Source organism: Neovison vison, chromosome 3, assembly GCF_020171115.1.
Source record: "Neovison vison isolate M4711 chromosome 3, ASM_NN_V1, whole genome shotgun sequence".
In the NCBI taxonomy this organism is placed as follows: Eukaryota; Metazoa; Chordata; class Mammalia; order Carnivora; family Mustelidae; genus Neogale; species Neogale vison.
The window spans coordinates 211,844,863-211,866,819 of NC_058093.1; the positions used below are offsets into that span (position 1 = coordinate 211,844,863).

Sequence of the window (21,957 nt, forward strand, 5' to 3'; positions counted from 1 at the left end):
CATGTGCTACATCCTGAGGGGGCTCAGCTCCCTGGCCCCGGGGTGGGGGGGGATTCTTCACAAGTCCTCCCAGGCCCACTGTGATCTCCTTTCTGCACACACACAGAAGAAGACTTGCTTCTGGGTGGTTGGCTGGGCCCCAAGTCCCATGGTGGTGTCCTGGACAGAGGCTGGTCTGTACACAGGTGGGCTCAGCCAGAATTGGGGGGGGGAGTATCCCTGGGGAGCCTCTGAGGTAGCTAGGGGGCCTTGGGGCCAAAAGGCCAGCGTTGGGACCGGGGATTTGGGCAGCTGTGGATTTGGGGAGATGAAAAGCAATTCTATCTCCCTTGCTCACTGGGCAGCTGTGGAAGCACCAGAGCTGACCCAGGTCCTGTCTTCTATAAACAATGCCATGTCGGCTGGGAGAGTTGCTTCTACTTGTGCCACATAGGGACCCCAAGGGGCCAGGTGCCAGAGAGCTCACACCCTGCACTGTGGCGGGGACCCCACGTCCACCATTCCCTAGTGCCTGCTTGGTCAGAGATGGACAGGCAGGCTGACCAACTGCTGTGTCCCAGTTTCCCAGGACAAGCCTCCAGATGGGGGCTCACCTCAGCCTGCTGACATCCCCCTGGGGATGCAGCGGGTAACCTCAGCCTGACCACATAAGCCGCCCCTGCCCCGGGCCCCATATCCCAGGCCAGCATTAGCATCCAGTGAAGGGGAGCACTACAGGAAAGAAGGAGTGGGGAAGCAGTTAAAAAGAAGCACTAGGTTGATCTATGTAAATATTTAAAATTTTAATTCCTCTTTTAGCATCTTTTAAACATGATACAGGTATACAAGATTGTTAATAGCTGATTTTAGTAAAGAAGTTGCATTTCATTCTTAAAAATGAAGTCAAAGAATCCAGGAATCACAAGTGGGTGTGAGTTGTTAGGCACGGTGCCATCACTGAGGCATTGCTGCCACCTGGTGACGGCAAACCTCAAGAACAGACTACGAGTGCACAGTCCATTGGTTTCCAAATGTTCCTACTTCAAGGGTCTACCGCAAAGTTGACGCCTGAAGACCCATCCATGTAAGAAACCCTATTGATTGAAATGCTGGTGGGGGTGAGAGACACTGTCACAGGCGCCACCCATCCTGATGTGGTACTCACAAACATACTTTACAGATTTATTGCAGTGACTGTGTATGGTGAGCTGGCTACACTTGGGGCAGACCGGGAGTGACAGCCCAGAGTTGCCCTCTAGAGGGGCCAGGGCCAGCAGGCTTGTGGCTCAGAAGCCTCAAGTGTTGTACATTTGACCCCAGAACCACAAAAGTGGCTTGGCAGGAACACATCTCTGGTGCCTTTCATAAGCAGGCTTAGCAAGGGATCCAGGAGCAGGGTGGGTGGTCATGGCTGTGTTGGGGTGCCCGGGCCAAGGTAGACAGCCTTCTCTAGGCCATCTATTGCCTTTGAGTACTCCAGGTATGAAGGGAAGTGTGTGCACTCAAAGTGTCTGTTCCCACGCACATATGCCAGGAATTCTGGTGTTCCTGGGCAGATGACGTTGTCAGCCAGCAACACTGTCCCCTTCCGTAGCAGGCCACACTCCTGCAGGGGAAAGATGGTGGGAAGGGGTGAGGGTGATAGGGACCCAGCAAGCCAGTCCCAAACTGGGAGGGTAAGTGCTCTTGGCTAGAGGGTGGGTCCGTACACTGGCCTGTGCCTGGCCTGGAGTCAGCGCTGCTCCAGCTCCTGGGGCCACACTCCTCTCCCCACTGCCTTCCATCTCCTCCCTGGCAGCTGCGCACAAGTCCTGCCTCCAGAATATGGCTCTGGGAGGGAAACTCGCTCCCCATTAGGTCCTGTGTCCCTGCCCCTAGAACAGCATGTGGCAGCCACACAGTTGTTCAGGGATGCTAGCCAGAGGAATAAGTGGGAAGAGACAACAGAAGCAGGATTCAGGCCATGGGACCGACTCTAGGCCAGCGGGTCCTTCGGTCACCTGGTGCCAGGAACATGGGGATTTTCCAGGTAAGCTGCCTAGTGCCCAGTGTATTGGCTACCGTTGTGCGCCATCGCTGGAGATCCCCAACAGCCCGACCAGGGTGACTCTGCAAGGATGGGGGCAGTGGCAGGGTAGACCTCACCACCCACAGGGGTTTGCTCTGGACATTCCCAAAGTCTGGCAGGTGAGACACCCCTCTACCAGCATCTGGGCCTGGGAGCTCTGCAGAAGGAAGGACCAGCTGGACACAGCCAGGGAGGAGCACTGGGGACAGGGCTGCCCAGCTTATAGGAAACAACAGAAAGAAAGCTTGGGAGGAAATGCTTGCCTGTGGGAGAGGGGCAGCCCAGGGCAGTTGGTCACCCCAGTTGCCTTGTCCTAGATTTAATTTTGGAAGTGTAGAGCTGCTTTTTCACATGATCATAAAAGTTAAAAGAAAAATAATAAACAATCTGAGACATCGAAAGCAAAATCACAGTGACCCCAGGCATGTCTCAAATTGCCAATAGGACCACATGAAATGGAACATCTCTAAGTGGTTTAAAAACACGGGCTTTAACTCCGCACCTCTCCAGGGATGTGCCCTAGCACAGAGTCTTACAAGTGTCTCAGTGCTCCTGGAGGCCATGGTCACTTCCAGCCTGTGGGCTGTGTGGGGGAAGCCGAGGATCCTCCAGCGAGAGTGGAAAACAGAGCTGTGAGATCAGGGAGGCCAGGGACAACCCATGAGCCAGAATGGAACAGAAAGTACCACTGTGAATCATGGAGCATTTCCTCATATAAAAAGAAAGCTCCCTAGCAGTCTTGGCTAGAAAGATCTAGAATGGAGAGCTGTCCCAGAGGAGGCGGCCCTGGCCCAGGCCCCGGAAAGGTGGCTTAGGTCTCTAGCCAGAAGCAGACAAGGTGAGCAGGAGCTCAAGATGGGTCAGTCAGTGGCCTGAAAGTCATCAGAACCTAAAAACCAGTGAGTTGACCAGGAAAGAAGGAATGAAAGAAAGCAGCTCTGGGCACGTTTGTAGGGTGCTGGGCCCTACCCACCCTTGAGGAAGCTGGAGACAGCAGGAAGGATAAGGCAGCACCTATCCTGCCTTTCCCTAGGCATCACACGCCTCCCAACAGAGGACAAAGACCCTCTGGAGAACTCTGCCCAGAAGCCTACCCAGTCTGAGCAAACCTTGTGCCAACCCCTGCCTGTAATGGATAATGGTTTTAAACTGTGTCCACAGTTCCTTTTCCACTGGGAGTGCGCTGGGCTCAGTGACTCGCTTCTAACAAAGGGAAGGAGGCAGAAGTGGCGGTGTATGCCTTCCGAGACCACAGCTCCACTGTTGCCCCTTCTGTTTCCATCCCCTGACCCCAGATGGGGGTTGTGAGGACACCCAAGCAGCCCTGTGGAAAGCCCGTGAGATGCGGCACTGAGGACTCCTCAGAGAAGCCATCTGATTTCAATTTGCCATCTGCCCTTGCCGGCCTCCAAGCCCGGCCAAGAGAGAGGGACAGCTGGGCTGCTGCAGAGCCGGGCTGACCGGGCAAAAGCCAAGGGCTGGCAGAGCCCAGCTGCAGGGCTAAAGAATGTGTATTTTAAAAAAGCACAGCCATTCCCAATTCGTGACTTCTTTTCTTTTGAGATAATTACCAGCTTTGAACAAGCAGCACTGAGAAAACTATCAGTTTCCTAGTTACTAAACGGCAATATTTGCTACTTTCCTATAAATGCAGGCCCCACAATTATCACATACACCAGAGCTGCTGAAATCCCTCCCTCCCTGGGCAGGCCCAGCTGGGTTGGCTGGCTGGCCTTTGCCTTCAACATCTGATTTCCAGGTTCATGCCCTTAGCCTGAGGCTGGGCCCTCCCCCAGCCAGCCATGTTCCACACATAGCTGCCTGGCTCCTGGCCCAAGGGTCCCCTTGCCATCACCCACACTGACCACCTGTCTCAGCAGGTGGCCAGTCCCTTGTCCCCCTCCACTCTCAGAGCTTAGCACCTCGGTGGACTTAACAGGTCTCTGTACCACCCTCTATGGCCATCCCTCCCCACCCTCTACGCACCAAATGGAGACCTTTCCTGGTGACAAATCTGACCTTGTCCTCACCTGCTTAAAACCCCCCATGTTCCCCTCAGTGTGTGCTGTTCAAGGCCTCTACGTGTGGCTCTGACTTACTGCCCTAGGTCTGCCCATCCCCATGATATCCTGTACCCTCCTAGACACCAGGTCAGAGCAGGTTCCCTCCTGCCATGTCCAGGCTCCTGGCTTTCCACGTCGGGACTAGATCCACCGGGCGCAAGGTCCTGGCCAACCTCTAGCCACAGCTCCGGTGGCCAGGCATCCCCCTATTCATAGTCCCACTGCACAAGCAGAGTGGCCAGCCCATGGGGAACTGAGGTGGGTAAACACGGGACAAACGGAATCACTCCATGCTGACCGCCAGGAGGGGTAGGCCAGGGTGGGGCAAAACTTCCAAGTCCCTGGTGGGAGGCCAAGGAGCCAGTAAGTGTGACCTTGACCTCCCAGGTAGGGGAAGGTAGTAATCATCGATATAAGTTCTGTAAATCGACTAACGAAGGGCCCACCCTGTGCCCCACGTGGGGACAAGGCAGTCTCTCTGGTCGCCACTTGGGGCTAGCCAAACAGCAGCACTGAGGGCTGGGACAGGATGGGGTGTGAGGACAGGGACTGAGGGGTGGAGAGAAATGCACCATAAGGAGCCTCAGGGGCAAACAGGCAGGAGATGCCCCATTGGTGCTCACCCCTCCCTGTCACCCAGCCTAGGCCACCTAGCGGGCCTGGCCAACTCCTTCTGCCTAGAACCCCCCTCCTCCCATCTCCATGCCACCCTCTGGCCCTCCACACTCCCTGCCCAAATCACCTCTGCTGCTGGGGCCAGCCAGGGCTGCCCCTGCACCAGCAGCCAACAATGAGGCCCATGTGGGTCAGGTAGCTGCACAACTCACCTCCAGGAGCCGCGTGTCCGGCAGGTACCGGTCCTTCCAGTGGTCGAGGAAGACCATGTCTAGTGTGTCCACATCGTATTTCTTCTTCAGCTGGGGGATGACATCCTGGGATGCCCCGACCACAATGGTGACCTGGAACAGCACTCTGTCAGTATCTGTCCTCATAGATGGCTCTGCCTGGACACCAGCTTGAGGGTCATCACCAGTCTTCTTTGGGGTTCTGGGGAGACAAGTCCCCACTCTGCACCCCGCCCCGCTCAAGGACAGCCTTGGGAGTTTCCTCTGCGGGGTTTCTGGGAAACCTGGCTTGGGAGGCAGCACAAGGCCACGTATGACAGAATGAAAGAACTACGCTGGGGTGACCCAGGCCCTTCCCTTCCCTCTTGCACCCAGCCCCTGGCACCTGGGTGTCTGCACTCTACGCCCCGGGGCGGCCACAAACCCTGTCCTGCAGGCCCGCAAACTCCAGCATCTGCTGGGTGATGGCAGCGTAGTCAGGGTTGAGCTCAATGGTGAGCAGGCGGGCCCCGGGCTCCAGCAGGCGGGCCATGCGCACAGCTGAGTAGCCGCAGTAGGCGCCCAGCTCCAGCAGCACTGATGGGCGCTGCTCCTGCAACACTGCATCCAAGATCTGGCCTGTGGGGTAGAGGGAAGGGTGAGCACAGCGGGAGGAGATGACCCACTTCTGGTCCCAGACTTGCTCCTTCCAGACAGAGCATCGGCCCCTACCAATGATTGCCTCCCCCACCCCCACTGTCAACACCCCCCTACCATCGCACTAAATGCACCCTCAGAGCTTCCAGAGTTCCTTGGGCCTCTGGGTCTCAGCACATGCTGGTCCCTTTGGCCTCTGGGTCTCAGCACAAGCTGGTCCCTCTCTTTTGCCTGGTTCCGGACCCCAGCTCGTCCTAACCCAGAGCTGCCGTCTGTGGAAGCCCTCACGCCACCATGCCCACAGGCTGCATCCTGGCCTCCTGGGCTGGACACTGTCAGAGTCTCCAAGGGGACTAGACAATGGCTATCCTATCTGTCCCCAGGGCCCAACTCCCAGGGGTGCAGCACAGCACAGGCCTGTGCCCCAGCCTGGAGTCCAAAGGTCAGGAGGTGGAACTGGGGCCCCAGGGCCGAGCAGAGTCCAAGGAGCTCTGTACATGCCCTCATGCCCAGCAGGGCCAGCTAGGAGCCCACCGGCTGCCGTGCACCACCACCCAGCTCCATCAGAAGGCATGCCAGGGTCAGGCCTACCGACGAACGTGGGCTGAGCTGCTCTGTGGCAGGGAAGAGTCCTGGGAAGTTTATTGAATGTCTGTCCCTCCTCACGAGGACAGTGATGTGGCCGTCAGGGGTCTTTGCACAGCCTTTGCCCCTGGCCGGGGAGGAGCTGGATGAGCAGCTCCAGGGACCTCCAGGGCTCCAGGCAATCCCCCACCCCAACGCCCAGAAACACAGCAACAACAGACCTCCCCTCTCCAGGGCCAGGCTGCCCCCGCCAGGTCCCCTTTCCCGTGCCCGCTACCTGCCGGCTGGACTACTCACCCTTCTTGTCACCCACGTTCATAGCCCACTCCTTTTGCGAGCAATAGGTATCGATGGCCTCCAGCACACTTTGCGGGTCCCCAGCCACTGCGTGTTGCAGCACATGACGCAGGATGCGCTGCTCCTTGGTGTCGCCCATGAAGAGGTTGTAGAGGGGCTGCAGGACCAACTCGTTCCAGCAGATAAGGAGTTTGCCCAAGCCCCAGCGTCGCAGGCAGAGAAGCACCAGCAGCACCAGGCCCAATGAGAAGGCTGCCAACAGCAGGGGTGGGGCCTCCGGCATCTGAGACAGGGCAGGGATAGGGTGGGGTGAGGAGGAGGGGAGAGAAGGGGGAGGGAAGAGAGCCGGGACGTAGGGCAGTGGGTTTCTGTGCTTTGCAGCCTGCCAGGAAGCCCTGTAGCAGGCTTGGGGGCTCACAGCCCCTGGGCATTAGTGCAGACCTGCCCCTCCTGGCTTACCCACCCTCTCCTCAGTTTGGGGGTGCTGCTATTGCGCCCCATTTCTGATGGGGGCCTTTAAGAGTTTAGCCATGTGTCCCAGTGGCCCAGCTCATCTCAGTTAGGGGGAAGGCAGACCTCCGGTCTGGGGCAGTCCCCTGGGGCTGCTCCCTTAGGTACACAGAGCAGGTGCTGGGTCTGGCCCTCCTTCCTGGGGACCTGCTAGTCACAGCCCTCCTTCCCCCATACTCTCCCAGACAGCCCTGATGGAGGTGGGCACAGGGGAGGCCCCATCTGCGTATAGCGTTCTTGGATCCTCATACCAGAAGTCTGCGGCACTTTGAGTGAATTTCCAGGTAAGAACACAGGCAGTCCCCAGGCCAGGCACAGGAGGCAGAGACCCACTAGCCACTCCCCTGGGGACAGCCACCCTCGCTACATCTGTCCCTGGTGAAGGCCAGACCTGCCGCCTGCACCATAGGTAAAGGGGCCCCGCCAGCTATAGCAGACAACCACGGGGACGGCACCACGTCCGCCCGGCAAGCCCCCTTCAGGTAGCTAGGGATCTACCCAGACGGGGCCTCTAAAGACACCAGCAAGGTTGAGCCCCTCAGCCCTGGGCTCTTGGCAGGCATGGAGCAGACTTCACAATATTCTGGGCAGATGGCCAGAGTTCAGGCCAGACACCTTATAAAATGGGAAAGGACAAAATAAAGAAGAACTTGGGAGGCTTCGGGTGGGGCCAATGGTCGCTCACAGGTGACTCACAAGGAAGGGCCATGGAACCCCAGCAGCCACGCAGGGCCTTGCTCTCCTAGAGGCTCTGTTTTGGAAAGGCACATCCAGGAGAGCAAGGCAGGTCAAGGGCCTTGATGGGAAGAGCGCTGGAGGAACGCTGAGGGCCCACCACACGGGACCATGAGGAGACGGTGGGTGGTTTGGGGAACAGGGCAGAGGAGTGGGAAACTGAGGCTCTGCCCCAGGTGAGTATGGACACCCAGATTCTGGTGCTTTAGGCATTGTGGTCTACGGACACGGAACACTTTATCAACGGGTCGGAGTGCAGTCATAAGTGGCCCCAACCCTCGGCCCACCCTTGCTCTTCTGCTCCCAGGGGCCACCCTGACTTTCCGAGCCGCTCTCCCAGCTGCCTCCTGCCCTCCGTGCTGAAGGGTGGGTGTGTGCACTCCTTCTCTGAGCTCAGCAGCAAAGCAAAGAAAATTGGTGCAGGATTCTTTTGCCTTTAGATATCACCAATGGAAACCATAACCTGAAAATGACCTGGGTCCAGATATCTGGACCTCTTCCTCTAGGCCAGCCTTGCCCCCTAAGGCAGCGCTTCACCCTTCCATCCTCAGCTGAAGGCCCCAAAGAGGTAGGGAGATGTCAGCCTGGGACCCCAGGGACACAGACAACAGCAGAAGGCCTGAAGTCCTGAGCGGATGTGGCAGGTCTCAGCACCAGAGGCAGGGTGTCCCTGTGCAGGGTGTGTGCCTTGGCCCCACCGTGTCAGAAAGAGTACACCTCAGGAGTCTTGTCTGCCGTAGCTCTGGGGCCCACCCTGGCTGGGCAAGGGCCCACTGAGAGGCAGCATGCACCGTGACCCAGGGGGCTAGTGAGGGGAAAACACGGGGTGAGGCAGGGGAGGATACAGTGGATAAGGGTAGAGTATCTCTCTTTCAGTGGACAGCTGACAGGAAACAGCGAGGGGAGGCCCCTGCAGCCTGAAGGAGCTAGAACTTTCTACTGCTCAGGATTTCCTAACCACACATCTGTGTTGCTTTATTTGTTATTACCATTATTACTCATAGCACTGTTTGGGTGATGCTACAATGCACCACTGTTTTATTCTCTGCATTTAAAAAAATATGCAGTAAATGTTGAAAACAATCAAAATATCAAAAATGAGAAGTAATATTCTACTTAGATATCCCATTACTTGACGGACTCTAGAGTCATAAACTATAAATTTCAATCTCTGTAATACTTGGCTTGTGTTAAAAACCTGGCTTGTAAATCGCTAATCTCTAGGTCTGTCTGTTAATAACTGCACAGCACTGTGTGCCTCGGGGCTTACAAGAGGGCACAGGGAGGGCTGCAACCTGGGGGAAGGCTCTGCTTTGGCTCTGAGTCCTGATTACCTAACAGATATGTGAACAGAAAGGGCAATGCTGGGACTTTAAACCACTCTGGGGGGAGGGGGAATCGTCGGGAGGATAAAGGAAACTCAACGCCGGGCCAGGAGGCCAGAGCACAGAAGCCAAGCAGCACTCTCAGATCCTCTCTGTTCTGTATAGGTTCAAAACAAGCCATAAGGGAAAGTTTTTAAGTGGCTCGCTGAGCACCGTCTCAAACATGGCTTCTTGACCACATCGAGGGCTGGAGGCAAAGCTTCGGTGCAGGATCCTGGGTCTCCTATCTCTCGTGGCTGTTGACCTCAGGGTAGCAGTGCAGGGAGAAGCTGCGCACAGACTTCAGGGTTTGGCTGAAGAGGCTAGGCCTTTATAAGGCTTCCACAGATGATACATTTAGTATCATGAGAGCATGAAAGAAATAAAGGGAGACACAAATTAATGGAAAGACATCCCATGTTCATGGACTGGAAGGTTTGATACTGTTAAGATGTCAATATGAAAGTCATCTACAGATACAGTGCAATTCCTATCAAAACTGCAATGGCATCTTTTGTAGGAATAGAAAAGTCCTCCAAAAGGTCATTTCAAATTCAAAGAGTCACAATACTTGGAGAGAGAACAAAGTCGGAGGACTCCTACTTCCTGGTTTCAAAACTTATCACAAAGCTACAGTAAATAAAACAGTGTGGTACTAGCCTAAGGTAAACATATAAACCAACAGAACAGAACGGAGAGGTCAGAAATAAACCCCCCATGTCTATGATCAAATGATTTTTTTAACAAGAGTGCCAGGACCACTCAAGAGGAAAGAATAGTTTCTCTAATAAATGGCTTGGGGACAAATTTCCACATGCAAAAAAAATGAAGTTGGACTCTCACACACCACATACAAAAAGGAACTAAAAATGGATCAAAGCCTTGATTTTCAGAGCTAAAACTATAAAACTCTTAGAAGAAAACATAGTAAATCTTCATGACCTTGAATTTGGCAATGGATTCTTACACATGACACCAAAAGCACAGGCAACAAAAGAAAAATAAATTGAATTTCATTAAAATTAAAAGCATCAAAGGACATTATCAAAAGAACGAAAGGAAAACCCACAGAATGGGAGAAAATATTTGCAAATCATACATCTGATAAGGGTTTAATATCTTAAATATATAGGGGCACCTGGATGGCTCAGTCAGTTAAGCATCTGACTCTTGGTTTCCACTTAGGTCATGATCCAGGGTCGTGGGATAGAGCCCCATGTGGGGCTCTGTGCTCAGCAGGCAGTCTGTTTGGAACTTTCTCTCTCTCTGCCCCTCCCCCTGCTTGTGCCACATGGTCTCTCTCTCTCTCTCTCAAAAAAAAAAAGGGGGTGGTCTTGATTATATACAGAATTCCTATTTTGCAACAACAAAAAGACAAACAACCCGATGAGAAAATGGGCAAAGGACATTCTCCAAAGATCTACAAATGACCAATAATACGCACGTGGAAAGATGCCCAACATCATTAGTCATTATGGAAATGCAAACTGAAACCACCCGAGATACCACTTTACACCCATTAAGGTGGCTCCTTTCCCCAAAAAAATTGGTAAATGTTAAATAACAAATGTTGACGAGAATGTGGGAAAACCGGAACCCTTGTGGGCTGCTGACAGCACTGAGAAATGGTGCAGCTGCTGTAGAAAGCAGTTTGGTGGTTTCTCGAAAAGTTAAATATAGAACTAACCTATGACCAGCAATTCCACTCCTGGGTGCACACTCCAAAGAACTGGAAGCAGGGATCTGAACCGAAACCAGTGCCCCGATGTTCCCCGTGGCATTATTCTTAACAGTCAAATGGGGCAAAAAGCCCGTCTATCCACAGAAGAAGGGACGTGTTGCGTCCCCAGGATGAATCGCACTTCGTCACTAACATGAATGAAACACTGATTCATGCTACCACTTGGATGAACCGTGGAAGATGTTATGGTACGTAAAAAAAAATATAGATATAGATAGATACTATATGATAATATATATATGATATAAATATCTATAAATAAACAAATATAAATATATAGTATATGATAAAAATATAGATATAGATACATATAGTTCAATTCTGTGAACTTTGTAGGGCAGGCAAATCCACAGAGAAAGAAAGTAGAACAGAAGTTGCTGGAGGCAGGTGGAGGGGACAGGGAATTACTCCTGAATGGGTATGGTGTTTGTTTGGGGGATGATGAGAAAGTTCTGGAAATAGTCACAATGGTTACACGACGCTGTGAATGTACTTAATACCACTGAATTGTACGCCTGTAACACTGAAATGGCTAAAATGGAAAATTTTAGCTTAAGTATTTTTTTTTAAGATTTTATTTTTAAGTAATCTCTATACCCCATGTGGGGCTTGAACTTACAAACCCAAGATGAAGAGTTGCCTGCTCCATCGACTGATCCAGTCAGGCGCCCCATAACTTAAGTGTGTTTTACTGTAGGAAAAAGAACACTAGGAAACAAACAAAATGGACAACGCTGTTTCTGGCCCTTCCTGTTCTAAAAATGGAAAAGGGACATGCCATTCCCCATAAGGAAGCAGGATCCAGAAAATCAAGTGCTGCTCCTATCTCCCTGGGGGATCCAGGGCGCTCAGGCATCTCTTGCTCTAACCCTGCTGATTAGCCCTGGGGGGCAGCTGGGAGGACGGGTACAGCTTGGACACCTGCCTCCACATTCATGGTCCTTCTTGGAGGCAGGGGAAGGGGCCTTCCTCTCTCAGCAGAGTCTGCCCACCCCGTCTGCTTCCTTCAAACAGGCCTACAGTGTACAGCCAGTATCCACCTCTCCACAGACCTCTCTCCCCACACAGCAAAAATAACACCCAGCCTCAAACCCTCCTTATCATAAGCCGGTTCTTCAGTATTCCCCCAGCAACCATGAAACTAGCTTCCATCAACTCTGATTACCGTTTATCATCCTCCAGACCCAAAGGGGGCAAGCAAGATGCTTGGCAGCTGGGCCAAGACCCCCAGCCACCCTTGAACCAAGGTTAAGGACAGGGGCAAGCAAGATGCTTGGCAGCTGGGCCAAGACCCCCAGCCACCCTTGAACCAAGGTTAAGGACAGGCGGATGGGCCCTTAACACCCAGAGCCATTGGGTCCCAGGACCTTCAGTTTCATGATCCTTTGTGACCAAAGTGCTTCCCCACATACAGCCTGACACACAGCACAATTCCACTGAGACCTGTGTCCCCAGTGCGTGCGTGTGGGGGTGTGGGGGCTCCACTCCCCGCTGAGTCTGCCCCTCCCTTGTCCACTCCGCTCTTAAACTCCAGCCCTGCAGGATGGCCAGCTCGGGGGTGCTTCTGTCTGTCTCTGCGTCGTAGCCAGATGGCCTACCATTTTGTCAGCTGGTCAGTGATCTTTTTATGCATGTAATGTATCCTAGATGACACTCTTTTTTTCTCTAAAGGAAATGCAAATGTTTTTCATAAATACACTGCAAGCAACCATTGGTGGATAAATTACTGAGACTCTTAGAGTTCTATAAAATGATGAATCAATTGTATGACATCGTTCCTAGGCTCATTTAAAAAAACCCGTGAAAGTGCACTAGAACTTTTGGTCCCTTTGTGAGGCTGTGAATCTGCTGTTAGGCCCACACTGCCATCACCTCCTTCTGAAGAGCAGGTCTCTGCCCACGCTCGTTCTGGAAACTAGGGAGGGCCAGTATGCTTGTGCTTGTGCCTGAGGCTGCAGGAGCAACAGAAGAAAAGTCCAGGCCAGAAGGAACTCAGGCCCCCTCCCTGACCAAGAGCTGCAGCGCCAAGCATCCCAGCTCCCCCAGTCACATCTGACACCGTCTCAGCCCCTGCTTCTTGGAGGACTCCCACCCTAGGCCCAGCCCCTCTTCTGGTCAATGGACTCATGCACTAGAAACAGGGCCAGCTGTCTTGGCTCTAAATGGAGGCCAGGCCTCAGAGTGCACTGAACATTCTGGGGGCAAGAACAGGCAGGCTGGCCAGGATCCTTGTGGGGAGAACAGAAAAGATGGGGGTGGAGTGGGCCAGAAGATGCCTGCCAGGGTGGGATGGTTGGCTACCTGCCCCACTGGCCAGCCGTCTAGGACAAAGCCCAAGATACCGCGCTGCCTGGGTACTGGGTGAGTTCTGGCAGTGCACGGGCAGTTTCAGCAAAGCCTGAGCAGCTGCCTGCTTCCAGCCCTGCCCCTGTGTGCAAAATGAATGCGGACTCCCCATCTTACTCCTCACATGCTGGATGGCAGCCCTCTGTTCCGTCTCTGGTCTGCCGCTCATTTAGGGCATCTGGTGGTGGTTCTGACTCCCGATCCAGTGCCCCTGACAAATACCCACTATGGCAGTGACGGCGGGTCTCAGTTTCATGATTCTGAATATACTCTCAGAGGCTGGGCAAGAGGCCAGGCTTCCAAACAGCAGCTCTGGGGCTGGAAGTACTTCCTGGCTGCTGGGGAGGCCTCTTTGTCTCTCTGGTTGATCCTGCTCTTCCCACAAGGAGCTTCTCCGTTGACTGAAAGCCCCTTCTCACACCCCTGCTGACAGTGTGTCACCATGGTGCTAATTCTGTCCGCTTCCTTTCTGATCAGCATAACTTCGCTAAGGATAATTTGGAACCTCAGTGGCATTCATGGGTAACTGCAGATCTCCCCAGAGTGGCTCCTGAGACCTCTCCCTTTCATCCCCTCTACTCCTTCTTCCTCCTGTCCTGCCTTTTTTTCTCTCTCCAGCTCCCTTGCATCCTCTGATCTGACCCCTGGAAGCCCCTACCTCCTCCTTCCTGTCCAGCCTGCCAGAACTTCCCCTCACTTCCAGCCCTTTAGCTCCCATAGTCACTGCCACAAAGAACCCCCTACCCATTGGGAGCTCTCAAAGGACTCAGGAACCCCCAAAAGTACCCACCTGAGGTTGAAAAAGAAAACAAAAAAGCTAACTAGAAACAGACATTTAGTCCATGGCCTCCATAAAATTATATATCAGGGCAAAAAGATCTTAAAGGCCTCCTCCGTGAAGACTGGTGAAAAGCTTTAGCCCTCACGTTGAACAGGTAACTAACCGGTTCTGTCTGCTAGAAACACAATCCAGATAAAAATATCAAATGAAACAAAGACAAGGTCCAATTCTTATGTAAACTAGTGAGTTTTACAGAATCGTATTTATGCCTGATGCATGGCTCAAAGTTTTATTTATTTTTTTAAAGATTTTATGTATTTACTTATTTGAAAGAGAGAGAGAGAGCATGAAGAGGGGAAAGGTCAGAGGGAGAAGCAGATTCCCAGCAGAGCTGGGAGCCCGATGTGGGACTCGGTACCAGGACTCCGGGATTACGACCTGAGCCGAAGGCAGTCGCTTAACCAACTGAACCACCCAGGCGCCCATAGCTAAAAGTTTTAAATGAAAAACATAAGATCTCCATTTACATCTGTCTGTATGTTTATTTATGTATGATGCATGGGTGTGTGTGTGTGTGTCTGTATAGCATTTCTCTACCTCCAGATGGTATCACCAAATTCATTTATAAGATCCCTTAAAGGGGAACCTGGGTGACTCAGTGGGTTGGAGCCTCTGCCTTCCGCTCGGGTCATGGTCCCAGGGTCCTGGGATGGAGCCCCGCATCAGGTTCTTGGCTCCGCAGAGATCCTGCTTCCTCCTTTCTGCCTGCCTCTCTGCCTACTTGTGATCTCTGTCTGTCAAATGAATAAATAAAAAATCTTTAAAAAAAAAAATCCCTTAAAGTAGTTCTACCTTTATCTAATTGGCTTAAAGAAAAATAAGCACTTAAATAAATTAAATCTTCCCCAAACTCCCAGAAATAGAAGAATCAACTCAACTGTTTTTCAGGTTTACATAATTTGGGTAATCTCTGGTAAATAAGACTAACTTAATATTATTGATTTAATGAAACAGGTATATCTTCAGTGTTATCAACATTAAATGTAATATAAACATACATTTTTATTCTACTTTGGCTTCTTAGTCAAATAAGCAAATATTTTATCTATTCAATGTTTAAGATTGCACATATGATAAATCTGATTTTCTTTTTTTTTTTTTTTAAAGATTTTATTTATTCACTTGACAGAGAGAAATCACAAGTAGATGGAGAGGCAGGCAGAGAGAGAGAGAGGGAAGCAGGCTCCCTGCTGAGCAGAGAGCCCGATGCGGGACTCGATCCCAGGACCCTGAGATCATGACCCGAGCCGAAGGCAGCGGCTTAACCCACTGAGCCACCCAGGCGCCTCAAACTGAGTTCCTATTCTTTTTTTTTTTTAAAGATTTATTTATTTATTTGACAGACAGAAATCACAAGGAGGCAGAGAGGCAGGCAGAGAGAGAGGAGGAAGCAGGCTCCCTGCTGAGCAGAGAGACCAATGCGGGGCTCGATCCCAGGACCCTGGGATCATGACCTGAGCTGAAGGCAGAGGCTTTAACCACTGAGCCACCCAGGCATCCCTGAGTTCCTATTCTTTACTTAAAGATTTATTTACTTATTAGAGAGAGAGAGTGAGCACAAGGGTGAGGAGAGGCAGAGAGAGAGAGAGAGGGAAAGAACCTTAAGCAGACTCCCCATGGTGCCAGGAGCCCAATGCAGGGCCGATTCCATGACTCTGAGATTATGACCTGAGCTGAAATCAAGAGCGGGTCACCCAGCCGAGCCACTGAGGCACCCCTCAAAAATCTTCGTGTTTTATAATATATCTGCCTCCGAGTGCCTGGCTGGCTCAGTCAGTAGAGCAAGTGACTCTTGATCTTAGGGTCGTGAGTTCGAGCCCCATGTTGAGGGTAGAGATTACTTAAAATATATTTGTATATACGTATCTGCTTCTAAAAACTGTCTCCAAAGACACTTCTGATAACTTGGTACCTTAGAGTTATGCCAAGTTAAGTCAAATAACAGATATTCATTGAATATGTAAATGATTTCTACATAAGATAAAGTGCTAAAACAGTCATTATTAATTATAGTTTAAGTTTTAGAGCACCTGGGTGACTCAGTTGCGTAAGTATCTGCCTTCGGCTCAGGCTGTGATCCTGAGGTCTTGGGACCGAGCACCCCGCCCCCAGAGCACCTCGCCCCCAATAGGGCAGGGAGCTTGCTTCTCCCTCTTTCTCTGCCCCTCCCCCTGCATGTGCTGTCTCTCGCTCTCTATCTCAAATAAATAAATAAAATCTTTAAAAAATGTATTTGTGCGATGCCTGAGTGGCTCAGTCCTTAAGTGTCTGCCTTTGGCTCAGGTCATGATCCCAGGGTTCTGTGTCTAGCTCCCTGCCTGGTGGGAAGCCTGCTTCTCCCTCTCCCACTCCCCCCACTTGTGTTCCCTCCCTGGCTGTCTCTCTCTCTCTGTCAAATAAATAAAATCTTTAAAAAAAAAATGTATTTGTACTATTCAGAGTATATACCTCTATAGATTATAACTTGGCATATTCATAAAACTTGCTGATCTGTTACAGAATGCTGGTGTATGACTGATGATTCATAATAATTTATCCTAATTTTCTCTATAAAATAAAGGTTGCAAATGGCTAAAATTTATAACCAGTATATGAAAATAAAACTACTACAAACAATAAGAGTGAAGAGAAGCAACTTTGTATACAAAGAATTTGAGGAAAATACCATGTGTTTCACACGAAAAGTATGCAAAGAATGTAGGATTTGTTTTTGTTAAGGAAAGGAGGATAGTAATTTTATTCTCGAGTTACATTTTCAAAAAAGGGAAGGTATAGAACAAGAATCTGAATGGATATAGGAAGTTGTAGGTCAAAGCTGGCTAAGATTAAATGGGTTTATATACAAAGTTTTTGAAATGACCTTTACCATCAGTAAAATACTAATGTAAAACTAGAATTTGGTTTTCTCTCTGCTCAAGCAACAAAATTTCTTGTATTAGTGGTCTGCTTATAACAAGAGATCACAAAAGGTTTTTCTTTACCTTTTGGGTAATCTTTACCAACCTTTTCCTTTTGTGGAAACAAAGATTCTCTCCTATCAAAATAATTTCCTGTGTTTCATGTTGTTATTACTGTGTTCTTGATTACATAAGAGAATCTAGTCTTCTCACTGCCAAAAAAGCCAACTTTGTTTTTTTAAACAATCATGTTATCATTTATATTTACTTATGAATTCTTTTATTGTCGTTTAGGTTATGTAAATAACCAAAAATTGTTTCACAGTGAACTGGGATCCTATTTAGCCAAGCATTCACACCTTTCGATATTTTTGACAACTCTGTCTTCCCCAAAACAAATCCTAAATGAAATTCTTTTCTTTTCTTTCTTTCTTTCTTTTTTTTTAAGATTTTATTTATTCGACAGAGATCACAAGCAGGCAGAGAGGCAGGCGGAGAGAGAGAGGGGGAAGCAGGCTCCCCACTGAGCAGAGAGCCCGATGTGGGGCTTGATCCCAGGACCCTGGGATCATGATCTGAGCTGAAGGCAGAGGCTTTTCCCACTGAGCCATCCAGGCGCTCCATGAATTTATTTTCTTGACTTCAAACTGGCTTTGGGATTTCCCAGAGGGCCTCTAGAAGATCTCAAAGGGTTTGTTCTTTCATCTTGTAAAAAAGAAGAGTTAAACTAAGTAGTTTTAATGTTTTATTTATTTATTTTTTTAAGATTTTAAAAAATTTATTTGAGAGGGAGAGCTCAAGCAGGGGAGTGGCAGAGGGAGAGAGAGAAACAGGCTCCCTGTAAAGTAGGGAGCCTGGTGCAGGGCTTGATCCCAGGACCCCAGGACCACAGGATCATGACCCGAGCTGAAGGCAGACACTTAAACCAACTAAGCCACTCAAGCGCCCCTAAAACTAAGTAGTTTTACTAACACGTTGGATTTCATGAAAGTCATTGTCAAATTAAGACATGCTGCTTAACATTCCAAGAGTTTTATTTGTAAGTAGATGTTATTTGATATAAGGATGTCAGAATTTACATAAAGTTCCTATACATTTGTGAGAGCCCTCAGTGACTGTGAAATATTCTGGTACAATGTTATCATCACCATTCCAGTTAATACTTTAAATGGCATGTATGCTACAGAAACAACCAAGTTTCTTTGTCAGTTGTGTTGTTTTTAAAAGGGACTCCCAGCAAATTTTTAACCCCAGGTCATTTTAAGTCTTTGTCACCCACAGATAGTTTCTGTTTAGAGAAATTCTTCTCTAAAAGCATCTGCAATCAGCTATAGGCCAGAGTGCTTCATCTTCAACAGAAAGAGACTGTCTCCGAGACCCATGGAAAGGACTATGACAAGTCCCTGGGGTACAGACTTCTGGTGGCCTTGCCTCTGAGATCATCCCATGGGACTGAGTAAGGAGCTCCAGAACTCTAGTGCAGAAACCAATGGGCTTGTGAAACTAGGCAAGAATCAACTAAATGGAACTGGATGAACTGATAAAAGATGATTTTAAGTTTATATGGCTTTCATCTGGAATATTCTTGGCTTGTTAGTGTTCTATTTTCCGGATATAAAAAAAAAAATACAAACCTTTCTTTTTTCTATTAAGCTATCTCTGAATCATCCCACTCTAGCAAGTTATATTTTTCTAAACAAAACTGAAGCATTTATCTTCTTCTCCCTGCTTGATTCCTCCAAAAATTGGAATCTATTGTTGAGTATTCTTATTTTCATGGCAATATAGTTATCTGCATAGGTTCAATAAAAATCTGTCCTCTTTGCGATAGGACGTAATTTTTAAAAGCTGGTTATATAACCAGGAAACGTCATGTTTGAAAATGATGCATGGTATCAGATGACCAGAAGGTTTTGAGGAGCTGCAGTCAACTTTACGAGGAGCAACGCTCACAAAGCCCTCTGGAAAAAACCAGCCTGGTATTTGGCTTAGAAATTCCCAGCCTTACAAGTGAGTAAGGAAGGTCACTTCCTGGCAGACCCAGGAACCCTAAGATATTTGGGGGAGCTTGAGAAGAGAGGAATTCACCCAAATCTATAGGTGAAGTCTAATGGCAAGTTCTTGCTTTGGCTTCCTAGCCTTGACAGGCTTTTAAAATTCCAATCTGAGATTCCCCATGAAAAGTTCCACAAAGCAAACTTAACAAGGCCTATGAGGTCAATTGCCTTTTTTGTTGTACTTATGTAAAAAATCAGGCCACATTTAATGAGACCAGAATTATTTTGTAAAACAAGAATAACCTTCCTTTGACTATATTAAAAAAAAAAAAAAAGAATTACTTATTTATTTGAGAGAGAGTGTGTGTGCGGGAGCACCCGAGTGGGGGTTGGAGACAGAGGAAGTTGGGGGAGAGAGAGAAGATGACTCCCCGCTAGGTATGGAGCCCAATCAACCCGGAGATCACAACTTGGGACGAAACCAAGAGTCAGACACTTAACTGAAGCACCTAGGCACCCCTTCCTTTGATTATTTTTGATCAAAAAGGGAGATGGCTCTAAGGGAAATGTTATGTCTCAATGGGGAAAAATAATACACCCTTGTGGGTTATCAGATTTTAATCCTGTTTACTGTGTTTGAGGGGACTGGGACTGCCATCCTCCAATATTACACATTTTATCGGCCCTCACCAAACCTTCAGGTCCTCTAGTTTCCTTCAGTTTCTGGCTACAACTCTCCAAGTCGATGTTTCCAACTTTTCCTCCTTCCCTCCTGACTTGGCATCACTGAGAACTAAAACCTGACTACCCAGACCCTTCCTGGGACACTGGTTATCTTGCTGTCACCTCTTTTCCTCCAGGATCTGAAAAGCCCCTCATGCTGAAGCATGCAGACAGCTTGACATGACCCTCAAAGAGCTCATCACCGCAACAAATGGTGTGTGCCTGCCTTCGTTCCTAGAGCTGCGGCTGCATGGGCCCCTCCCAGTCCATGGGAACTCCCACATCTCCCAAGTTCTGCTCTGTCAATAACCTTGACTGTGACATTGATATCTATACTGTCACCACAAACACTCAAACTACAAACTGGGAAATTCACTGAATTTGTCCTCACTCCATAATCTAGAAATGTTTACACATCAATGTCTAAACTTGTCCCAACTGGCCACCTGTAGGGCTCAAAAACCAGGTTTACATTCAGCTCCGACCATTCATCTTTGCTTTTCTTTCTGTTTCCACAGAAATGTCCCTCCTTAAAGCCTGATCACTGGAATCATCCTGCAAATATCCTCTACTACTAAGCCCCAACAGTTGGCTCCACAAAAGGTGATCAAACAGAAAACAGGTTTCTGTTAGTCAGCAGACAGAACATCTCTTCTTTCCTTCAACAGAAGGGGATCTGCCACAGACTCTCTCCTTGACCAAATTCTATCCAAGCTCCTCTGAGCCTTCAGAACTCTCAATTAGGTCTCAACCTTGGCCTATGAAGACTTCAACAAACACTAAATAGTATCTAACAGCTCAAGGCTGCATCCTTGGGATGACCTTGGCCTCCTTAAAGTGTGTGACAGAGAACTCAAGGGTTCCAAAAGAAAGGACTTTCAGCCAACACCTGAGGATAGGGCTGAATCTCCCAGCTTCAGGCAAAGCAGAGAAACCTAACTTCTATAAGCAACACTTAGCATATCCAAAAGGGGGTCACAATGACAAACTGCTTTTTCCCACTTTAGTAATTTCTCACTTTCCTGACTCACTCAGGTCTGTCATTCCCATCCCCCCACACACTTACTCTTCCTTTAAAAGTGTCTCTGAACAAATCCGAATGGAGCTCAGCTCTTTCCCCTACTATCCTTAGCTACTGAATAAAATCTGTCCTTACTGTGGTTAACTACCATCCAGCTGTGTTCATCTATGGCAACCCTCTCCCCACGAGGCCTGGCACTACTCTCCAAGGAGGGCTTCTGGGAGTTGGGAGGCAGCAGGCAGTCTGGAAAGTTAGCCCCAGGCAATAGGTCAAGAAAAGTCCCTGACTCTTAAAATCTGAAAGGCTGTTATGTCAGGTCCGTTCTGGGGTGACTTCTTCTTTCTCAATCTTTCTCACTTGAGGTTGAGGCCACACCAGCCAGACCCAGTCCTGTGGGGTGCTGGGCTCTGGTCGCTTCCTTTCTAGGGTGGCAGCCATTCCTCTGAAAGGAGAAGCCTGAAGGTTCCACAAGTTTTCCCCTGGAAAGATCACTGAGCTCCTCAGGGCCTGGATGCCCACAATTCTCCCAAACCCGAGGGTCTGACCCCTGCTCAAAGACCAAGTGTGACCCTTCCTTGGTGAGTCAGGCTCTGACCCCGAAAGCCCAGGGAGTCAAAGCCCTCCCCAGGAGACAGCCCCCACCTTAGTGGATGGATCCCCACAGGAGGCTGGATCCCCTATCTTTGTCTGGAACCCCATCCCCAAGTCGGATCTTCACACTCCAATACAGATCTTCCACTCCCTCAACCCAGTCTGGTATCCCAGCCCCTTCTTTTCTGTCCAGAGACTCCCACCCAAGGTCGGATCCTTTCACATGGGTTCTAATTTGCCACCCCGCTTCCGGAGCTCCTAGGACAGATTCCCAGGTCCCCCACCCTGGATCAGATCCGCCCCAGGTCGGGAGACCCGCACCCCGGATCAGATCCACCGCAGGTCCCGGAGACCCGCACCCCGGATCAGATCCGCCGCAGGTCCCGAGACCCGCACCCCGGATCAAATCTGCCCCAAGTCGGGAAACCCGCACCCCGGATCAGATTCGCCGCAGGTCCGGAGATCCGCACCCCGATCATATCTGCCCCGGGTCCGGAGACCCCACCCTAGGCCGGATCCCCGCGGTCCGCTCTCACCTCGCCCTCGGCGGCGGCGTCCTTCGTCTGCAGGACCCGCCCCGAGCCGGCGCGCAGGCAGCGCGGCGGACAGCCCCGAGCGCCTAGGAGGCCCCGCGCGGCGACGGCTGCGATGGCGGCTGCGCTGCGGGGAGCCGGCGGGCGCTTCCGGTGGCGGATTCGGGCTGCTGCTGCGGCGGCGG

At 50.1% G+C, this 21,957-nt stretch overlaps 1 protein-coding gene across 1 annotated transcript; it reads right to left on the bottom strand.

The window, feature by feature from the left end:
- Positions 1-761: 761 nt before the first annotated feature.
- On the bottom strand, positions 762-21,855 carry COMT (catechol-O-methyltransferase). Its single transcript, XM_044243710.1, has 5 exons — positions 21,776-21,855; positions 6,474-6,756; positions 5,380-5,573; positions 4,938-5,069; positions 762-1,585 (listed from the first exon to the last, which is right to left on the bottom strand). Exons 2-5 carry the CDS (start codon positions 6,754-6,756, stop codon positions 1,385-1,387), a joined length of 810 nt encoding a protein of 269 aa, XP_044099645.1. The 5' UTR covers positions 21,776-21,855; the 3' UTR covers positions 762-1,384.
- Positions 21,856-21,957: the final 102 nt, after the last annotated feature.